Raw genomic sequence first — 18,120 nt, 5'->3', positions numbered from 1 at the left:
GTGCAGGCTGTGTGTGTATAAGTTACAGGGTGTGCAGGCTGTGTAAACTATAAACTATAGGGTGTACAGGCTGTGTGTATAAGTTATAGGGTGTGCAGGCTGTGTGTGTATAAGCTACAGGGTGTGCAGGCTGTGTGTGTATAAGCTACAGGGTGTACAGGCGGTGTGTGTATAAGTTATAGGGTGTGCAGGCTGTGTGTGTATAAGTTATAGGGTGTGCAGGCTGTGTGTGTATAAGCTATAGGGTGTGCAGGCTGTGTGTATAAGTTATAGGGTGTGCAGGCTGTGTGTGTATAAGCTACAGGGTGTACAGGCTGTGTGTATAAGTTATAGGGTGTGCAGGCTGTGTGTGTATAAGCTACAGGGTGTACAGGCTGTGTGTGTATAAGTTATAGGGTGTGCAGGCTGTGTGTGTATAAGTTACAGGGTGTACAGGCTGTGTGTATGAGTTACAGGGTGTGCAGGCTGTGTGTATGAGTTACAGGGTGTACAGGCTGTGTGTGTATAAGCTACAGGGTGTACATGCTGTGTGTATGAGTTACAGGGTGTGCAGGCTGTGTGTGTATAAGTTACAGGGTGTGCAGGCTGTGTGTGTATAAGCTACAGGGTGTACAGGCTGTGTGTATGAGTTACAGGGTGTGCAGGCTGTGTGTGTATAAGTTACAGGGTGTACAGGCTGTGTGTGTATACGCTACAGGGTGTACAGGCTGTGTGTGTATAAGCTACAGGGTGTACAGGCTGTGTGTATGAGTTACAGGGTGTGCAGGCTGTGTGTGTATAAGCTACATGGTGTGCGGGCTGTGTGTATGAGTTACAGGGTGTGCAGGCTGTGTGTGTATAAGCTACAGGGTGTACAGGCTGTGTGCTTCCTCTCCGGTGTCGGGTTCGGTAGCAGTGGACTACAGCAGCCGTCTCACCGTCGTCTTGGCTGTTGACATAGCTGGTGTCAGTGTGCACAGCTGCCGCCCGCCCCCCCCCGTCTGGTAGCGAACTTCACAGCACTTGCCTCAGCGGCCACACTTTGCCACCGAGAGCCACAGCCCCCCCCCCCCCAATTCGGCAATGATGGTACTGCTGGTCTTTAATGATTTGAAGGTGGTCTTTAATGATTTGAAGGTGGTCTTTATTGATTTGAAGCTGGTCTTTATTGATTTGAAGGTGGTCTTTATTGATTTGAAGGTGGTCTTTATTGATTTGAAGCTGGTGTTGATTTGAAGCTGGTCTTTATTGATTTGAAGCTGGTGTTGATTTGAAGGTGATCTTTATTGATTTGAAGGTGGTCTTTATTGATTTTAAGCTGGTATTTATTGATTTGAAGCTGGTCTTTATTGATTTGAAGCTGGTGTTGATTTGAAGCTGGTCTTTATTGATTTGAAGCTGGTGTTGATTTGAAGCTGGTCTTTATTGATTTGAAGCTGGTGTTTATTGATTTGAAGGTGGTCATTATTGATTTGAAGGTGGTCTTTATTGATTTGAAGCTGGTGTTTATTGATTTGAAGCTGGTGTTGATTTGAAGGCGGTCTTTATTGATTTGAAGCTGGTCTTTATTGATTTGAAGGTGCTCCTTTTTATTTGAAGCTGGTCTTTATTGATTTGAAGCTGGTGTTTATTTATTTGAAGCTGGTGTTGATTTGAAGGTGGTCTTTATTGATTTGAAGCTGGTCTTTATTGATTTGAGGTTGGTCTTTATTGATTTGAAGCTGGTCTTTATTGATTTGAAGCTAGTCTTTATTGATTTGAAGCTGGTCTTTATTGATTTGAAGCTGGCCTTTATTGATTTGAAGCTGGTGTTGTTCTAGGAAAGCCTCACTGAGTCTAGAGACTCTGACGGGAGGGTTGGGACGTTCGGCACTGAATTCTCGTGGGAGGGGAGCACAAATCACACTGAGGAACCAGAGAGATGGGGACGCACGGCTCAAGATTCCCCTGCGGTCATGGACCCAATGGCGCACTGCCCGCTGGTGGCTGCCACTGCTGAGGGGGGGGGGGGCATTACGTGGGAAGAAGGGAGCACGCGATGGAACCGACTCCGGTCCCTCTTGAAAAGGAGACTCATGCTGGCCTCTTGAGTTCCCACCGGGTTAAACAAAAACATCGTTAACTTTACACAAATCGGGACTTTTAATGGTTGTTTGTGTTTCGAAAAGACTTCCGGATTGTCTAGGACCGCGAATTCAAAAGGACGACTGTCTCTTGGGAAGAAAAAAAAACAGAATATGTGGACTCCCCTAGACGACCGAATCCCTCTCTCGATAGGGGACAGGGGCCGGGCCCCTCTGGGGCCGCCAGGGAGCGAGCGGTGCCTCGCTGGGCCCTGCTGGGGCTCGGGGTCCCAGAGGCGCGGCGGACAGGAGGAGAGGGAAGCAGGGAGAGAGAGAGGAGCCGCTGCGTGCTGCTGCCCCATTGTGTTGTTGTTGTAGGCGCTGATCAGCTTCTCCCTCTTCTCTCTCTGGCTGAGGTCGCCGTGTGGGGGAGGGGCCGAGAGGGGCTCACACAAAAGGGCCCCGCGGGAGGCCGAGAGGCGACGCCACTTTACTTCACCGTCGCTCCGGGCCGCGCCGCTGTCCGCGTGTGGGACTCGGGGGCCCAAAGGGGTTCCGTCCAGGGGGTTCGGGTCCCCCGTGTTTAGTTGTGGGGCCTCCCCGACCCACGGAGCTCTCAGTTTCGTGGGTCGCGAGAAGGAGCTGGAGGTGGTGGTGGCTGCAGGGCCCCAGGTAACTCGGCGTCTTGCTCCTTGGGACCACGGGATGGTTGTGCGGGGAAGTCGCTGCTGCTGCTGTTGTTGTTGTTATCTGCAGAGCGAGATTATAGACTTTGTGTCGTGGCAGCCGCGCTCCCATGGTTACATGTGGCAGTGTAGACATCGCTATCGGAGGTGATTGAGGAGATTGCTGTGGTGGTCGCGGTGGTGTCGATGTGGCTCGAGGCGATGCTGATGGTGAAGGTTATGGAGGAGGTGGAGAGAGTTGCTGTAGAGGGTACCGTCTCGAACGCATGCGACAGTCTCTGTCAGTCTCCCTGTCTCTGTGTGTCTCCCTGTCTCTGTGTGTCTCTGTTTCTGTGTGTCTCTGTGTGCCTCCCTGTCTCTGTGTGTCTCCCTGCCTCTGTGTGTCTCTGTGTGTCTCCCTGTCTCTGTGTGTCTCCCTGTCTCTGTGTGTCTCTGTGTGTCTCCATGTCTCTGTGTGTCTCCCTACCTCTATGTCTCCCAGTCTCTGTGTGTCTCTGTGTGTCTGTGTGTCTCCCTGCCTCTGTGTGTCTCCCTGCCTCTGTGTGTCTCTGTCAGTCTCCCTGTCTCTGTGTAACTCCGTCTCTGTGTGTCTCTGTGTGTCTCCCTGTCTCTGTGTGTCTCTGTCTGTCTCCCTGTCTCTGTGTGTCTCTGTGTATCTCTGTGTGTCTCCCTGTCTCTGTCTCTGCCTGTCTCCCTGTCTCTGTGTGTCTCTGTGTGGCTCCCTGTCTCTGTGTGTTTCCCTGTCTCTGTGTCTCTGTCTGTCTCCCTGTCTCTGTGTGTCTCCCTGTCTCTTTGTCTCTGTGTGTCTCCCTGTCTCTGTGTGTCTCCCTGTCTCTGTGTGTCTCTGTCAATCTCCCTGTCTCTGTGTGTCTCTATGTGTCTCCCTGTATCTGTGTGTCTCTGCCAGTCTCCCTCTCTCTGTGTGTCTCTGTCAGTCTCCCTGTCTCTGTGTGTCTCTGTGTGTCTCCCTGTCTCTGTGTGTCTCCCTGTCTCTGTGTGTCTCCCTGTCTCTGTGTGTCTCTGTCTCCCTGTCTCTGTGTGTGTCTCTGTCTTCCTGTCTCTGTGTGTGTCTCTGTCTTCCTGTCGCTGTGTGTCTCTGTGTGTCTCCCTGTCTCTTTGTCTCTGTGTGTCTCTCTGTCTCTGTGTGTCTCTGTGTCTCTCCCTGTCTCTGTGTGTCTCTCTGTCTCTGTGTGTCTCTTGTATGTCTCCCTGTCTCTGTGTGTTTCCCTGTCTCTGTGTGTCTAGCTGCATCTGTATGTCTCTGTCAGTCTCCCTGTCTCTGTGTGTCTCTGTCAGTCTCCCTGTCTCTGTGTGTCTCTGTGTGTTTCTGTGTGTCTCCCTGTCTCTGTGTGTCTCTGTGTGTCTCCCTGCCTCTGTGTGTCTCCCTGTCTCTGTGTGTCTCTGTCTCTGTGTGTCTCTGTGTGTCTCCCTGTCTCAGTGTGTCTCCCTGCCTCTGTGTGTCTCCGTGTCTCCCTGTCTCTGTGTGTCTCCCTGCCTCTGTGTGTCTCTGTGTGTCTCCCTGCCTCTGTGTGTCTCCCTGTCTCTGTGTGTCTCCCTGTCTCTGTGTGTCTCTGTGTGTCTCCCTGTCTCTGTTTGTCTCTGTGTGTCTCCCTGTCTGTGTGTCTCCCTGTCTGTGTGTCTCCCTGCCTCTGTGTCTCCCTGTTTCTGTGTGTCTCTGTGTGTCTGTGTGTCTCCCTGCCTCTGTGTGTCTCCCTGCCTCTGTGTGTCTCTGTCAGTCTCCCTGTCTCTGTGTAACTCCCTGCCTCTGTGTGTCTCTGTGTGTCTCCCTGTCTCTGTGTGTCTCTGTCTGTCTCCCTGTCTCTGTGTGTCTCTGTGTGTCTCCCTGTCTCTGTGTGTCTCTGTCTGTCTCCCTGTCTCTGTGTGTCTCTGTCTCCCTGTCTCTGTGTGGCTCCCTGTCTCTGTGTGTCTTTGTGTGTCTCCCTGTCTCTGTGTGTCTCTGTCTGTCTCCCTGTCTCTGTGTGTCTCTGTCTGTCTCTGTGTGTCTCTGTGTGTATCTCTGTCTCTGTGTGTCTCTCTGTCTCTGTGTGTATCTGTGTGTCTCTCTGTCTCCCTGTCTCTGTGTGTCTCTGTGTGTCTCCCTGTCTCCCTGCTTCTGTGTGTCTCCCTGTCTGTGTGTCTCTGTGTGTCTCCCTGTCTCTGTGTGTCTCTGTCTCTGTGTGTCTCCCTGTCTCAGTGTGTCTCCCTGCCTCTGTGTGTCTCTGTGTGCCTCCGTGTCTCCCTGTCTCTGTGTGTCTCCCTGCCTCTGTGTGTCTCTGTGTGTCTCCCTCTCTCTGTGTGTCTCTGTGTGTCTCCCTGTCTCTGTGTGTCTCTGTGTGTCTCCCTGCCTCTGTGTGTCTCCCTGTCTCTGTGTCTCTGTGTGTCTCTGTGTGTCTCCCTGTCTCTGTTTGTCTCTGTGTGTCTCCCTGTCTGTGTGTCTCCCTGCCTCTGTGTCTCCCTGTCTCTGTGTGTCTCTGTGTGTCTCCCTGTCTGTGTGTCTCTGTGTGTCTCCCTGTCTCTGTGTGTCTCCCTGTCTCTGTGTGTCTCTGTCAATCTCCCTGTCTCTGTGTGTCTCTGTGTGTCTCCTTGTCTCTGTCTTTGTGTGCCTCCCTGTCTGTGTGTCTCTGTGTTTCTCCCTGTCTCTGTGTGTCTCCCTGTCTCTGTGTGTCTCTGTCAATCTCCCTGTCTCTGTGTGTCTCTGTGTGTCTCCCTGTATCTGTGTGTCTCTGCCAGTCTCCCTCTCTCTGTGTGTCTCTGTGTCTCCCTGTCTCTGTGTGTCTCCCTGTCTCTGTGTCTTTGTCTCCCTGTCTCTGTGTGTCTCTGTCTCCCTGTCTCTGTGTGTCTCCCTGTCTCTTTGTCTCTGTGTGTCTCTCTGTCTCTGTGTGTCTCTGTGTCTCCCTGTCTCTGTGTGTCGCTGTGTCTCTCCCTGTCTCTTTGTCTCTGTGTGTCTCTCTGCCTCTGTGTTTCTCTTGTGTGTCTCCCTGTCTCTGTGTGTCTCCCTGTCTCTGTGTGTCTCCCTGGCTCTGTGTGTCTCCCTGTCTCTGTGTGTCTCCCTGTCTCTGTGTGTCTCCCTGTCTCTGTGTGTCTCTGTGTGTCTCCCTGTCTCTGTGTGTCTCCCTGTCTCTGTGTGTCTCTGCCAGTCTCTCTCTCTGTGTGTCTGTCAGTCTCCCTGTCTCTGTGTGTCTCCCTGTCTCTGTGTGTCTCTGTCAATCTCCCTGTCTCTGTGTGTCTCTGTCAATCTCCCTGTCTCTGTGTGTCTCTGTGTGTCTCCTTGTCTCTGTCTTTGTGTGCCTCCCTGTCTGTGTGTCTCTGTGTTTCTCCCTGTCTCTGTGTGTCTCCCTGTCTCTGTGTGTCTCTGTCAATCTCCCTGTCTCTGTGTGTCTCTGTGTGTCTCCCTGTATCTGTGTGTCTCTGCCAGTCTCCCTCTCTCTGTGTGTCTCTGTGTCTCCCTGTCTCTGTGTGTCTCCCTGTCTCTGTGTCTTTGTCTCCCTGTCTCTGTGTGTCTCTGTCTCCCTGTCTCTGTGTGTCTCCCTGTCTCTTTGTCTCTGTGTGTCTCTCTGTCTCTGTGTGTCTCTGTGTCTCCCTGTCTCTGTGTGTCGCTGTGTCTCTCCCTGTCTCTTTGTCTCTGTGTGTCTCTCTGCCTCTGTGTTTCTCTTGTGTGTCTCCCTGTCTCTGTGTGTCTCCCTGTCTCTGTGTGTCTCCCTGGCTCTGTGTGTCTCCCTGTCTCTGTGTGTCTCCCTGTCTCTGTGTGTCTCCCTGTCTCTGTGTGTCTCTGTGTGTCTCCCTGTCTCTGTGTGTCTCCCTGTCTCTGTGTGTCTCTGTGTGTCTCCCTGTCTATGTGTGTCTCCCTGTCTCTGTGTGTCTCCCTGTCTCTGTGTGTCTCTGCCAGTCTCTCTCTCTGTGTGTCTGTCAGTCTCCCTGTCTCTGTGTGTCTCCCTGTCTCTGTGTGTCTCTGTCAATCTCCCTGTCTCTGTGTGTCTCTGTGTGTCTCCCTGTCTCTGTGTTTCTCTGTCAGTCTCCCTGTCTCTCTGTGTGTCTCATTGCCTGCCACCTGTTCCTCGTAGCCTGTCTCGATGTGCGTCTACAGGACCCCTCTTGCCTGTGTCTACGTCTACAGGATACTAACTAGGAGGAGATGGTGGTGGTGCCGTGCCGGCCTTCATAGGTGCTGCTCGCGAGCAGCACTTGCCCCAGCAGTCTGTAAAGGCTACAGGGGGATCTTTGTTTGGAGGTGGCTGTATAAGTGGAGGAGGAAGTCGCGGTAGTTATAAAAGAGGTTGCGTTTGATGAAGTGGCTACAGTAATGGAGGATGTGACTGGTAATATTGGGTAGCGGAGGAGGTGGCTGGGGTAGTGGATGAGGTGGCTGGAGTAGCGGAGGTGGCAGGGGTAGTGGATGAGGTGGCAGGGGTAGTGGATGAGGTGGCAGGGGTAGTATATGAGGTGGCTGGGGTAGTGGATGAGGTGGCTGGAGTGGCGGAGGAGGTGGCAGGGGTAGTGGATGAGGTGGCAGGGATAGTGGATGAGGTGGCTGGGGTAGTCGATGAGGTGGCTGGGGTAGTGGATGAGGTGGCAGGGGTAGTGGATGAGGTGGCTGGGGTAGTGGATGAGGTGGCTGGGGAAGTGGATGAGGTGGCTGGGGAAGTGGATGAGGTGGCTGGGGTTTTGGATGAGGTGGCTGGGGTAGTAGATAAGGTGGCAGGGGTAGTGGATGAGGTGGCAGGGTTAGTGGATGAGGTGGCAGGGTTTGTGGATGAGGTGGCTGGGGTAGTGGATGAGGTGGCTGGGGTAGTGGATGAGGTGGCAGGGGTAGTGGATGAGGTGGCTGGGGTAGTGGATGAGGTGGCAGGGGTAGTGGATGAGGTGGCAGGGGTAGTGGATGAGGTGGCTGGGGAAGTGGATGAGGTGGCTGGGGTAGTGGATGAGGTGGCTGGTGTAGTGGATGAGGTGGCAGGGGTAGTGGATGAGGTGGCAGGGGTAGTGGATGAGGTGGCAGGGGTAGTGGATGAGGTGGCTGGGGTAGTGGATGAGGTGGCAGGGGGTAGTGGATGAGGTGGCAGGGATAGTGGATGAGGTGGCTGAGGTAGTGGATGAGGTGGCTGGAGTAGCGGAGGAGGTGGCAGGGGTAGTGGATGAGGTGGAAGGGGTAGTGGATGAAGTGGCTGGGGTAGTGGATGAGGTGGCAGGGGTGGTGGATGAGGTGGCAGGGGTAGTGGATGAGGTGGCAGGGGTAGTGGATGAGGTGGCAGGGGTAGTGGATGAGGTGGCAGGGGTAGTGGATGAGGTGGCTGGGGTAGTGGATGAGGTGGCAGGGGTAGTGGATGAGGTGGCAGGGGTAGTGGATGAGGTGGCAGGGGTAGTGGATGAGGTGGCTGTGATAGTTGGAGGTGCGTGGGAAGTTTGGGGCCCAGCTTAATGAGAGCAGCGGGCGGCCCGGGCGTCTCCATGGCGACGGGACCCGGGCTCTGCCGAGGAAACAAAAACGCGGCCGAGTTCGGTGCACGGGTCCAGTGGTGGTGGTTGTTGTTGTTGTTTCAATAGTGGTTGCTGTGTTGGTGGTTGTTGATTTAGAAGTTGTTGCTGTGTTAATGTTTTTGGTGACTGTGTTGGTCGCGGTTGTTGGGGTACTTGCAGGTAGAGGGTTCTGATTCTGAGGTGGTGTTTGGGACACTGTCGTCTCTTGTTGCACCGGGGGTGGTTATCGTGGCAGAGGTTTTCATTGAGGTTCTTGTTATCACTCACGGATCCTTTCGATCACATTCTAACGCCTTATTTTAATTAAAACCCACCCGGGGTCACAACACAATCTTTTCTGTTGACGTTCGGTAGGTTTAGCGGTAGCCGTGGCATTGGTAGTTGCAGTTGTGTGGCTGTCGACCGTAGTAGTCCACACGACAGACAGCGCTGCCCCGCCTCACAGCTCCGTGATGCTCGCCACCATCACCCCACACCGCCGCCGCCGCCACATTCCCTCCCGTGCCACACATTGTTGTACACACGTGTTACCGGTTCTGTGACACACACACACAGAGACACACATTACACACTGGCTCAACACAAACCACACAATGGCAGGATCGTTTATCCTCCCGTAACCCCCTGCCGACATCATTGTTCTCGTGACGTTCCTTCGGTAGCGATGCTGCTGATGCTGCTGCTGCACCTTTGGATCCCGCCGATGGCGGAGGGCATTGTGAGTCGAGCGTGGCCGATCAGCAACCCCAGACAGGGGTCGCCAAACGTCGTCAGCCCCGACCACGTCTCCTGCACCTTGCATTAGCGGCATTAAACACGCAACACACACGCCGTGTACAGCAGTATTAACCAGAGACACTGTGTACACACGGTGTGTGTCTACTGTGTGTACACAGTATGTACACACATGCTGTGTACGCGCAGTATGTGTGTACACAGGAGTGTACTCGAGCCTGGAACAACGCAGTATCTTGTACGCAGTATTCACTAGACTTGTTACTGTGTACTAACAGTACACTGCAGACTCTCTGTGTTGCCAGTTCACCATGTACACTTAGTAGCAATAATCAATTACAGCCATTTTTAAGTTCACTGCTGGATGAAGGCCTCTCGCTACTGTATTAGTCATGGGACTTGTTTGATGAAACTTCACCACACTGGTCAGTGCGAGTAGGTGAAGTTGGGGTCTTGGGGTGGAGGGTGGGCAAGACCGGTTCAGATATCACTTTACCGCGGGTTGCCACCAGTCCGTGTTTGACACGGGGATGGTCCTGGTGTGTAAGCATGTGTGCTTGGGTGACCGAGATCTGGTACCGGTTTTGGCGTGTGACATTTATTACAGCCTTGAGAAACAGATCTGAGCCCACTGAGAAATGTGTCTGCGTTTATATTGTGGAAAAAGGTGGCAGCCTAATTCTCCACTGATGTTAGCAGTGGGTGTGGGGAGTCCCCAGTTTCAATTTACTTAACGATACATTTGGCCAAAAGTCATTAGTGGGCTAAATTTGTCAAATGTTATTACATCAAATATTGTCAAATGTTATTACATCGGTAGACGAGACCTCCCTCCCCACCCACACCTGGAATGCTCTTGCGGCGGTCATTTCTGTGCGTTCGTGTTGCGTCTCGTTCAGATTTCAATTCATTATTTGCCAACCAGAAATGCAGCCGTTTCATAAGAATGACATGCATAATGAAACATCTCCTTTTCAGTTTATTTGTTTGAAATTCAACCGTGTTTATGATTTGGGTTTGTCCATGTTGGTGCATTTTTTACCAATCTTATTACATTGTTTTTTTTTAATCTATGGGATGAAACTTATGCAGAACAAACAGAGAGAATACACACTGCACACAGAAAGGAGACCAAGTCGGGAATCGAACCCAGGTCCTTCTTGCCGTGAGGCACGAGAGTTACCACAGCACCACCCTGCTGCGCGATGCTGCCAATGAATCCGTAACATTTTGTCCGATAAAGTTTCTCCTCACCTTGGCTTAAGACTTCAAATGACTGAATTCCACATCAGCATATAATAATGTATTGAATGGCGTATTTTCTATGCTTTGGTGGTACATGTGTATTTTTCTGTTGTGTTGGATTTGCTTAAACCCAGGTTTTAAAAATACACGTGTGATCTCATCTCTGGACTCTAACCAGGTTAATATCAAGGCCATCAACAATAGTCCACGGCCCTTTTAATTAAAAGTTTATTTTGTTTAACCGGGTGTGAATTCAACAGACCAAGGTAATAGTCTCATTTGTAAGCGTGACTTTGGTCAGCACAATGGAGCAAATATAAATCACAATACTACTGGATGAAGGCCTCTCCTTGCTGTGTCAGTCATGGTGGTTGATCATGTTTCACCGTGCTTTTCAGTGGAAGTTGGTGAATGGGGTGGGGGCCCAGGACCGGTTAAAATAAAAATCCCCACGGCTGCAAGCCATGGCCGGGAAGGGAACGCTGGTCGCGGGGTTCAGAGCGCTATGAGCTAACCGCTGCGCCACCACTTGACCTTTAAATGTCCTCGACTAAGCTAAAATTAGAAGTAGCAAAACTCGCTACATACTTAGACAAATGAAAATTTGTCTTCTGTTTTTCATTTATTGCGTCATAAAAAACCCATGACGTTTAAATCCGAGTCCTGGTCTTGAGTGAGATTAGTTTTGCAGAAGAATCTGTTCAACCAATTTAACAAAGTTTTATACAAACTAACAGCCATACTCTCCAGCAAAACAGGCTTTTTTTCCCAGTCACTGTGTTCGGTCCTGATTGTACCAGATGGGTGTTGTGTCTAGGTTTTGTCTGGTTGTTGTTTGGAGGTATTGTCTGGCTGGTTGATGCGCCGCGTGTTGCTGCACTGTGAGGAGTGTTTCTGCAGCATGAGTTGGTGTATACGTCTCACCCCTCTGTACCAAGGGCAGCGATACAGCCGTAGTGGAGTTGTGGTCACGGTTGTGGTGATACGGTCGCGGTAGCGGTTATTTGGTTATGGTGGTGGTGATGCAGTCATGCTTATCGGGTCACGGGCGGCGGCTTTTTTAGTCACGGCGGTGGCGATATGATCACGGTGATGGTGGTAGTGTCGATGCCATACGTGTGTATAAATGTGCCTCTTTGTTTTTATTATTTCGTCCTCTAGAAATGCCATCTAGAGCCGTGCAGCGGGAGACCGTGCACTCTGACGCGCAATTGGAGCCAGATTGCGGTGCGTACGCTGCTCCCAGCCACGGTCTGGGATTTTCCCACGCTTACAGCGGCGGTACCGACTTGTCCGGGGCCGTGGACGGGAGCTCGAGTGAGGACGAGGAGCCAGTCGGGCGGTGGGACGCCAGAACTTACCGTGGCCGCTCGCGTTACGGTGACACGCGACTCCTCACCTCCGCGACTCACAGCGGCGGAGTGGCGAGTCGCAGGGAGGGAGGATCCCGGACCACGGACCACGGTGCACAGGTGAGTCCGCGGACCTGGAGGCTGTCTCCGCCGGACCTGTCGTGGTTCATGTCTCACCACGAAAAAGATAGCTGCAGCTATGGTGGTGCTAGTAGTGGAGTGAGTGATTCTAGGGAGTTTTTACCCCTCTTCCACTGGCACATCCGAGCTGAGCCATCGCAGGGCCATTGCAGTACAGGTGGTTTTCCACTGGCTCTTTGCCATGCGGAGCCACAACCAAACCCTGATACGCTGGGTCCACAAGGCACCTGAATCTAGCTCTGGGCCAAGCAGGGCCGAGAGTGAGTCTAACGACTGGTGTTCATTACGTGTGATGTCAGTCAATACAACTCAAGTGCAGCGTCACCGCATTGTCTACACGCGTCTCGATTCGTTCATTGCATGCACCTCTTGCCTCCCTGAGCTACGCCGGGCTGGCTCGGCACCCCCCCAAGCATCGATGTATTGTACAGTGGAATAGCGATGTAAGATACAAGAACCTGGGCTTGCTACCTAGAAGTGGAGGGATCCATCCGAACGGAGATAAATAACTTGGTGCTACGTTACACACTTTCCCATTCGCCTACAAGGATTTGATGTGGCTCTGCGTGTTTCAGTGCGTACATTTTATATCATTAAATTATTTTACTTGGATTAAAACTTGAGATGAAACATCTTGTTTCCAAGGTTTTAACATCTATTGGTTTCACTTGCCTTGGTATGGGGTGGTGTAATGTGATGTGGCTTGGTGTTGTGTGTGTGGCATGGGGTGGTGTGTAGTGGTGTGGTATCACATGGCTTGGTGTGGTATCTTGTGTGTTGCAGATAGACATGGGCCAGGCGAGTCATGACAAGTCATCCATGAGCTCGTATCTTGGCAAAAGAAACATTTACACAGGTAATGAGGTCATCAGTCATGTCCACCACCATCGTCATCATCATCACCTTGAATTTTGTTTGTCAGGTTACCCACTTATAATATTCAAAGTCAAAAGTAATGTCCTTGTTTATAGCGGTGAGCTAGTGGTGGAGATTCCGAATTCCTATGGTTGTGCCGAGACTATCCATAGGACAAGCACTCCTCACTTCCCCACAGTGGTAGTTATTTTACCGACCCTAGAGGGATGATTGGCTAAGTCATCCTCCGATCAGGATTTTAACTAAAGACCTTCATATTGCGAAGCCACACACTCTTCCTTGAAGCCGCCTGACTTGAGAATTCCTTTATTAACATCGCCAAGTGTTCTGCACCGAGTGTAACAATCTGATCCTTTTGCCCATACATTTTGGTCTCGTTTATAATTGATTACTTGGTATTGTAATTTTGGAAGTGATTATGAACAATAGTGCAGTTTTTAGCATGCTGTACTATCAACCCGCCAACATGAGTTAAATTCCTGGTCTAGGCTAACATGAGGTGCGAATGATATCTTAGCCGGTTCCGAGTCCCTTGTCACTCCACATTGACCAAAGCGGTGAAGTAAGGTCACGTTGATCTGCATGACTCACACGGCATGCCTTCATCCACCAACGAATTGACAAAGGGCTGAAAGTTATTATTTTATTTCTAACTAATATCAATTATTCACCGAACAAATTCTGAATTTCTAGACTTTTGCCAGCACCTCACAAGCTATGAATCCAAAGCACCCAATCGCACATGTATTTCAACACACGCAGGTGATTGTTTTGACGTGGATGTTTGGTCGATGGTGGTGATGTTAATGATGCGAATGAATTATGTTGCTAATGACGATGCTTTTGCCTCCCAGACTCCGTGCTCATGTCTGGGACTCTGGGCAGGAGCAGCTCCGTGCGTGAGCGTGCGCAGAAGTTCCAGGCAAACGAATCATTGCCCTTCCAGTTTGGTACTGACTACACTCTGGAGCACAAGGAGCGGCTGGGCCTGGCTCGATCCCAATCGCAGAAGATCGCATCGAGCGGCTCAGAGCACCGAGCAACTCCAAACTCGTTCAGAGGCAACAGGAAATCATCACCACCACCATCATCCTCATCCAAAGACAGCCAGAAATCATCACCATCGTTATCATCAAACAGAAATAGCCATAATTCATCACCACCACCATCCTTAAATAGAGACAGCCGGAAGTCATCACCACCATCCTCAAATAAAGACAGCCGGAACTCATCATCACCACCATCCTCATACGAAGACAGCCGGAAGTCATCACCACCATCCTCATACAAAGGCAGCTGGAAATCACCACCACCATTCTCATACAGAGACAGCCAGAAATCATCACCACCACGGTCCTCATACAAAGACAGCCGGAAGTCATCACCACCACAATCCTTAAATAGAAACAGCCGGAACTCATCACCACCACCATCCTCAAATAGAGACGGCCGGAAGTCATCACCACCACCATCTTCATACGAAGACAGCCAGAAGTCATCACCACCATCCTCACACGAAGACAGCCGGAAGTCATCACCACCACCATCCTTAAATAGAGACAGCCGGAACTCATCACCACCACCATCCTCAAATAGAGACGGGCGGAACTCATCACCACCACCATCCTCATACGAAGACAGCCGGAAGTCATCACCACCATCCTCATACAAAGACAGCTGGAAATCATCACCACCACGGTCCTCATACAAAGACAGCCGGAAGTCATCACCACCACCATCCTTAAATAGAACCAGCCGGAACTCATCACCACCACCATCCTCAAATAGAGACGGCCGGAACTCATCACCACCACCATCCTCATACGAAGACAGCCGGAAGTCATCACCACCATCCTCATACGAAGACAGCCGGAAGTCATCACCACCATCCTCAAATAGAGACAGCCAGAAATCATCACCATCGTTATCATCAAACAGAGACAGCCGGAACTCATCACCACCACCATTCTCTTCCAAAGACAACCAGAAATCATCACCATCGTTATCATCAAACAGAGACAGCCGGAACTCATCACCACCACGGTCCTCATACAGAGACAGCCAGAAATCATCACCACCACCACCACCATCCTCATTGAAGGAGGACCGGAAATCATCTCCGCCATCATCGTTCAGAGCGACTTGGAAGCCTTCACCACCACTCTCGAGACCGAGCCGCACATCATCTCCACCTCCCTCCAGAGAGACCACCAAGTCATCGCTCCTCTCCAGTGACCACTGGAAATCTTCATCCCACGGTGCTTTGCTGCCGCAACCCCAGAATACATTGCAGTCGTCCGGCAGCGGTTTCCAGCAGGTACAAAGTGAATTGCAGCCGAATCCGGATGGGGATGCCGGTGCATGTCAGGATTGGCAGATCACGGACTCTGCCCAGCTGCCACAGGAGGGCGCATGTGTGGGAGTGCTCGGCGAGAGGCTGTCGCTCAGGGAGATGGAAACACAGAAGCTGGAGCCTCCCACCGCTGACCTCTCGCAAAGCCCACGGAGGGGGTTTAAAGTTCGCCTGGCCCCGGATGAGGGCGACACTGAAACCCGGACGCGGCCCCCCACTTGCGGCACGCGGCCCGGAGACGCGCGCTCCTCTATTCGTCCGACGCCGGCCACTACCCCGATCGGATCGGGGTACGTGGAGGAGGCACGATGCGTGCGCCCTTCCGAGCTCGCCATCGCGCGCAGCACAAGCGGTAGAGACGCGAGCGGCGCCGCCCAGTCCACCCTTGGCGCCACCGCCGCGCACTCCACTCGCGCGGTTTTCCACGGGTTTTACAGTGAGCGTTTAGGGAACGGCACGACCGCGCGCGGCGTCCGAGACGTCTCCCCGACCTTCACCGTGGACAGCCTGCTCTCCTCGTCGCTGCTGTGTGGCATCCAAGGTGCCAGCTCTCCGAGCCGGGAGGCGGCCGTCGCAGTCGCGGAGGCCGCCGGAGACTCCGCGACAGCGACGGCCGCCCCCGTGCCGAGACCGTTGACACGGAACTCCTCGGTGAGGGGCAGCCGCGTGTGGGGCGACCGGGGAGCGGACTCGCCCTGCAGGAAGAGGCTCGAGTTTTCGACGGCGCTGAGGAGGAGTGCGTCCCAGTACGCGCTGCGCAAGGAGAAGGAGGGCGAGGCCTCCGACGCCGCCACCCTGCGCCGGCCCGTCTCGCTCCATGCGATGGAGAAGCTTAGCGACGGCGACTCGCTCTACGCATCCGGCAAGCCCCACGCCCGGCCCGACGGGCCCCTTGGCCACGGCAAGGCCACCGTCGGCCTGGCCGCACCCAGCGGCGGTACGAGCAGCCAAGACGTGCCACATGGGGTCGCCGCCGCCAGCAGCCTAGACGGGTCGAGCAGCGATCGCATTGCTGCACCGCCAGAGTCGGCTTCCCCGCGCCGAGGGGAAGTGGGGACAACCGCGCCGAGCAGACGGCAGCCACCATTCATTGTGCCACCCGTCACGGTGCCACCGGTAGGCGCGCCCCCGGCCGACGCGCCACCGGCCAGTGCGCCGCCAGAAGCAGCCAACTCGGCCAGCTTTTTCCGCCGGAAAGGAGGACCCCGGATAATTCGCATGTGCAGGCCCAAGTCGTGGTGCTCCTTCCTCACCGAGACACAGATGAAGAAAGCGAAGGAGGCGGAGGAGGAGGATGCGGAGGAGAAGGAGGAGGCTGAGCCGGTGTCGGCACAGCCACAGGGCTCCGTCCCCAAACGCTGCATCTACCTGGATGTGAAAGCGACGAGAGGCCGTACGGACAACGCTGATGACACTGAGGGTAGCGATCCCGGGCGGTCGGAGCCTCCCGACAAGATGGAGCGTCCTCCTCATCGTGCTGCGGAGGAGGACGACGACACGGAGGAGCCGAGCGATGCACGGGAGGCCGAGGGGACCTGGGCCCTGGGAATGAATATGAAGAACTTGGATAGCACCGGCACTTTGCACCTGAACCGGCGTAGGGCGATTTACTTTCGGCGAAAGCCGGCAAAGCGACGGGAGCAGGCGGTACCAGCCGCCGACACCGGCGACGGCATGGACGGTGCCAGCAGATCTGACAGTGTCGCTCGGAGCGGCGAGACAATCTTCCAGGACCAGCGAGGAGGTGGCGGTGTGCGCCGGTGGGAGTCCCGGTCGTCGAGAGATTCGTGGGTAAGTTGCGATTCCTGGTAATACCATTCCGCCACACTCCCCTTGCCCATACAGTGGCATATCGAGTCTGTTGCAATCTGTGTTCATGGTTGACCGGGTGCTGTGGCAGGCAGCGGCTAGTGTAGATCATGCCTGTGGTAGGTGACAGCTGTCACGGATAGCGGCGTAACAATTTTCTTCGATAAATTATCATGATTCCCTTCGATAAATTGTCATGATTCCCTTAAAGAGTCATGACGTGAACGTAGCAGCCTTGGGTTGGCTATGGGAGTCGGGGAAACCTTCCAACGCCGTTTGACACACGCATCGTATTGAAGAACCTATATAAATTGGTGGTTTTGCATCGTTACTCCCTCTAGTGGTGGGGTGGGGAGCACGTGGGGCGATGAGAGAGAGGTGGGGGGGGGTGCCGTGTGCGTGCGATGGCGTGAGTTTGCTCGCGCTGGGCGTTACCGTTTACTGCTGTGAACTGCGTAAACAAACCCGACCGATATCATCTGGAGACAGGCTACTACAGTGTTCCTATATAAGGGCCTCTAGGTCTGCGTTCGCAAAGAACGCCGGCCCCAGTTACACGACCTAGTTTATATATATAACGTGTACCCTCACGTGTTTACGCGATAGGCGCAAGGCCACTTTTCTGCCAACGGACACGCTGACCGAGAAGCGGCAGCCGCGGGGAATCAGAAGTCGAGTTTTGCGCAAAGCCCACGTGGCACGTCGCGCTAAACCCCGAGGGCCGCGTGGGGCACACCGGTGCGTTGGTTTGTGTGCTCGGTGCGAGTCTGCATTACGCACCCTTAAAGGCTCCCCCGTGTCTCTCGCCGCCGCGTCCTCTATGTCCCGCCGCGGCCCACATTCCCGCGTCCTCTCTAACGCTACCCCACGGGCCGGTGGGTGGGGAGCCATGATGAAGCTGTGATAACATTCAGCTCGCCTTCAAAACTGTCGCAGCCGGTGTGCGGTGTCTAAATGCGACCGCATCTCAAGAGGCCGTGCGGCAACGGTGAGCGTGTTTTCTTTGTAGTGACAAAGAAAGAGGCAGTGAGTCCATAGGCAGAAGGAAAAAAGGAAGTTCTTCAGCCAGGACATGAACAGGGGAGGGTGTCGACAGCATGGATGTTTGGGGAAAGCAAATTCCTAAAGAGTGGCATGAGCAGCCTCCCACTGAGTGGAGTTTGACTGGGGCTTCGACAGAGATCCTTGGCTGCTGGAATGGAGAGTGCTTGGAGGTGGGGAGTGTGGTGAGATGAGAGGGGAGAGATAGGAGAATCAGTGGAGGTGGGGGTGGAGCTGAGTGAGATAGATGAGAGGGGGGAGGCAGTAGAGGCAGGAGACTGCACGGAGGTTGGGCAGTAGAGTGAGCTGAGAGGGGAGAAGTGGGCGAGCGTATGGAGGGGGGGGGGCAGTTGAATGAGATGAGAGGG

At 53.3% G+C, this 18,120-nt stretch overlaps 1 protein-coding gene across 5 annotated transcripts in view; it reads left to right on the top strand.

Moving 5' to 3' along the window:
• LOC116939239 (uncharacterized) overlaps positions 1–18,120 on the top strand; it is a 48,102-nt gene that overhangs the window by 8,504 nt on the left and 21,478 nt on the right. For 2 of the 5 annotated variants that reach the window (XM_032947402.2, XM_032947401.2), the window contains exons 1-4: positions 2,034–2,714; positions 11,342–11,652; positions 12,457–12,529; positions 13,404–16,693. In XM_032947402.2, the coding sequence (XP_032803293.2) occupies positions 11,344–11,652; positions 12,457–12,529; positions 13,404–16,693 (3,672 nt within the window). In that variant the 5' untranslated portion in view covers positions 2,034–2,714; positions 11,342–11,343. Of the gene's footprint in view, positions 1–2,033; positions 2,715–11,341; positions 11,653–12,456; positions 12,530–13,403; positions 16,694–18,120 lie in introns of those variants that run through there. The other 3 variants (XM_032947404.2, XM_032947403.2, XM_076062904.1) reach the window with 2 other exon arrangements.

This window comes from Petromyzon marinus, chromosome 5 (assembly GCF_048934315.1).
Source record: "Petromyzon marinus isolate PM22_M1 ecotype Great Lakes invasive population chromosome 5, UKy_Petmar_22M1.pri1.0, whole genome shotgun sequence".
Taxonomy (NCBI): domain Eukaryota; kingdom Metazoa; phylum Chordata; class Hyperoartia; order Petromyzontiformes; family Petromyzontidae; genus Petromyzon; species Petromyzon marinus.
This window is presented reverse-complemented; position numbering and strand designations above follow the sequence as displayed.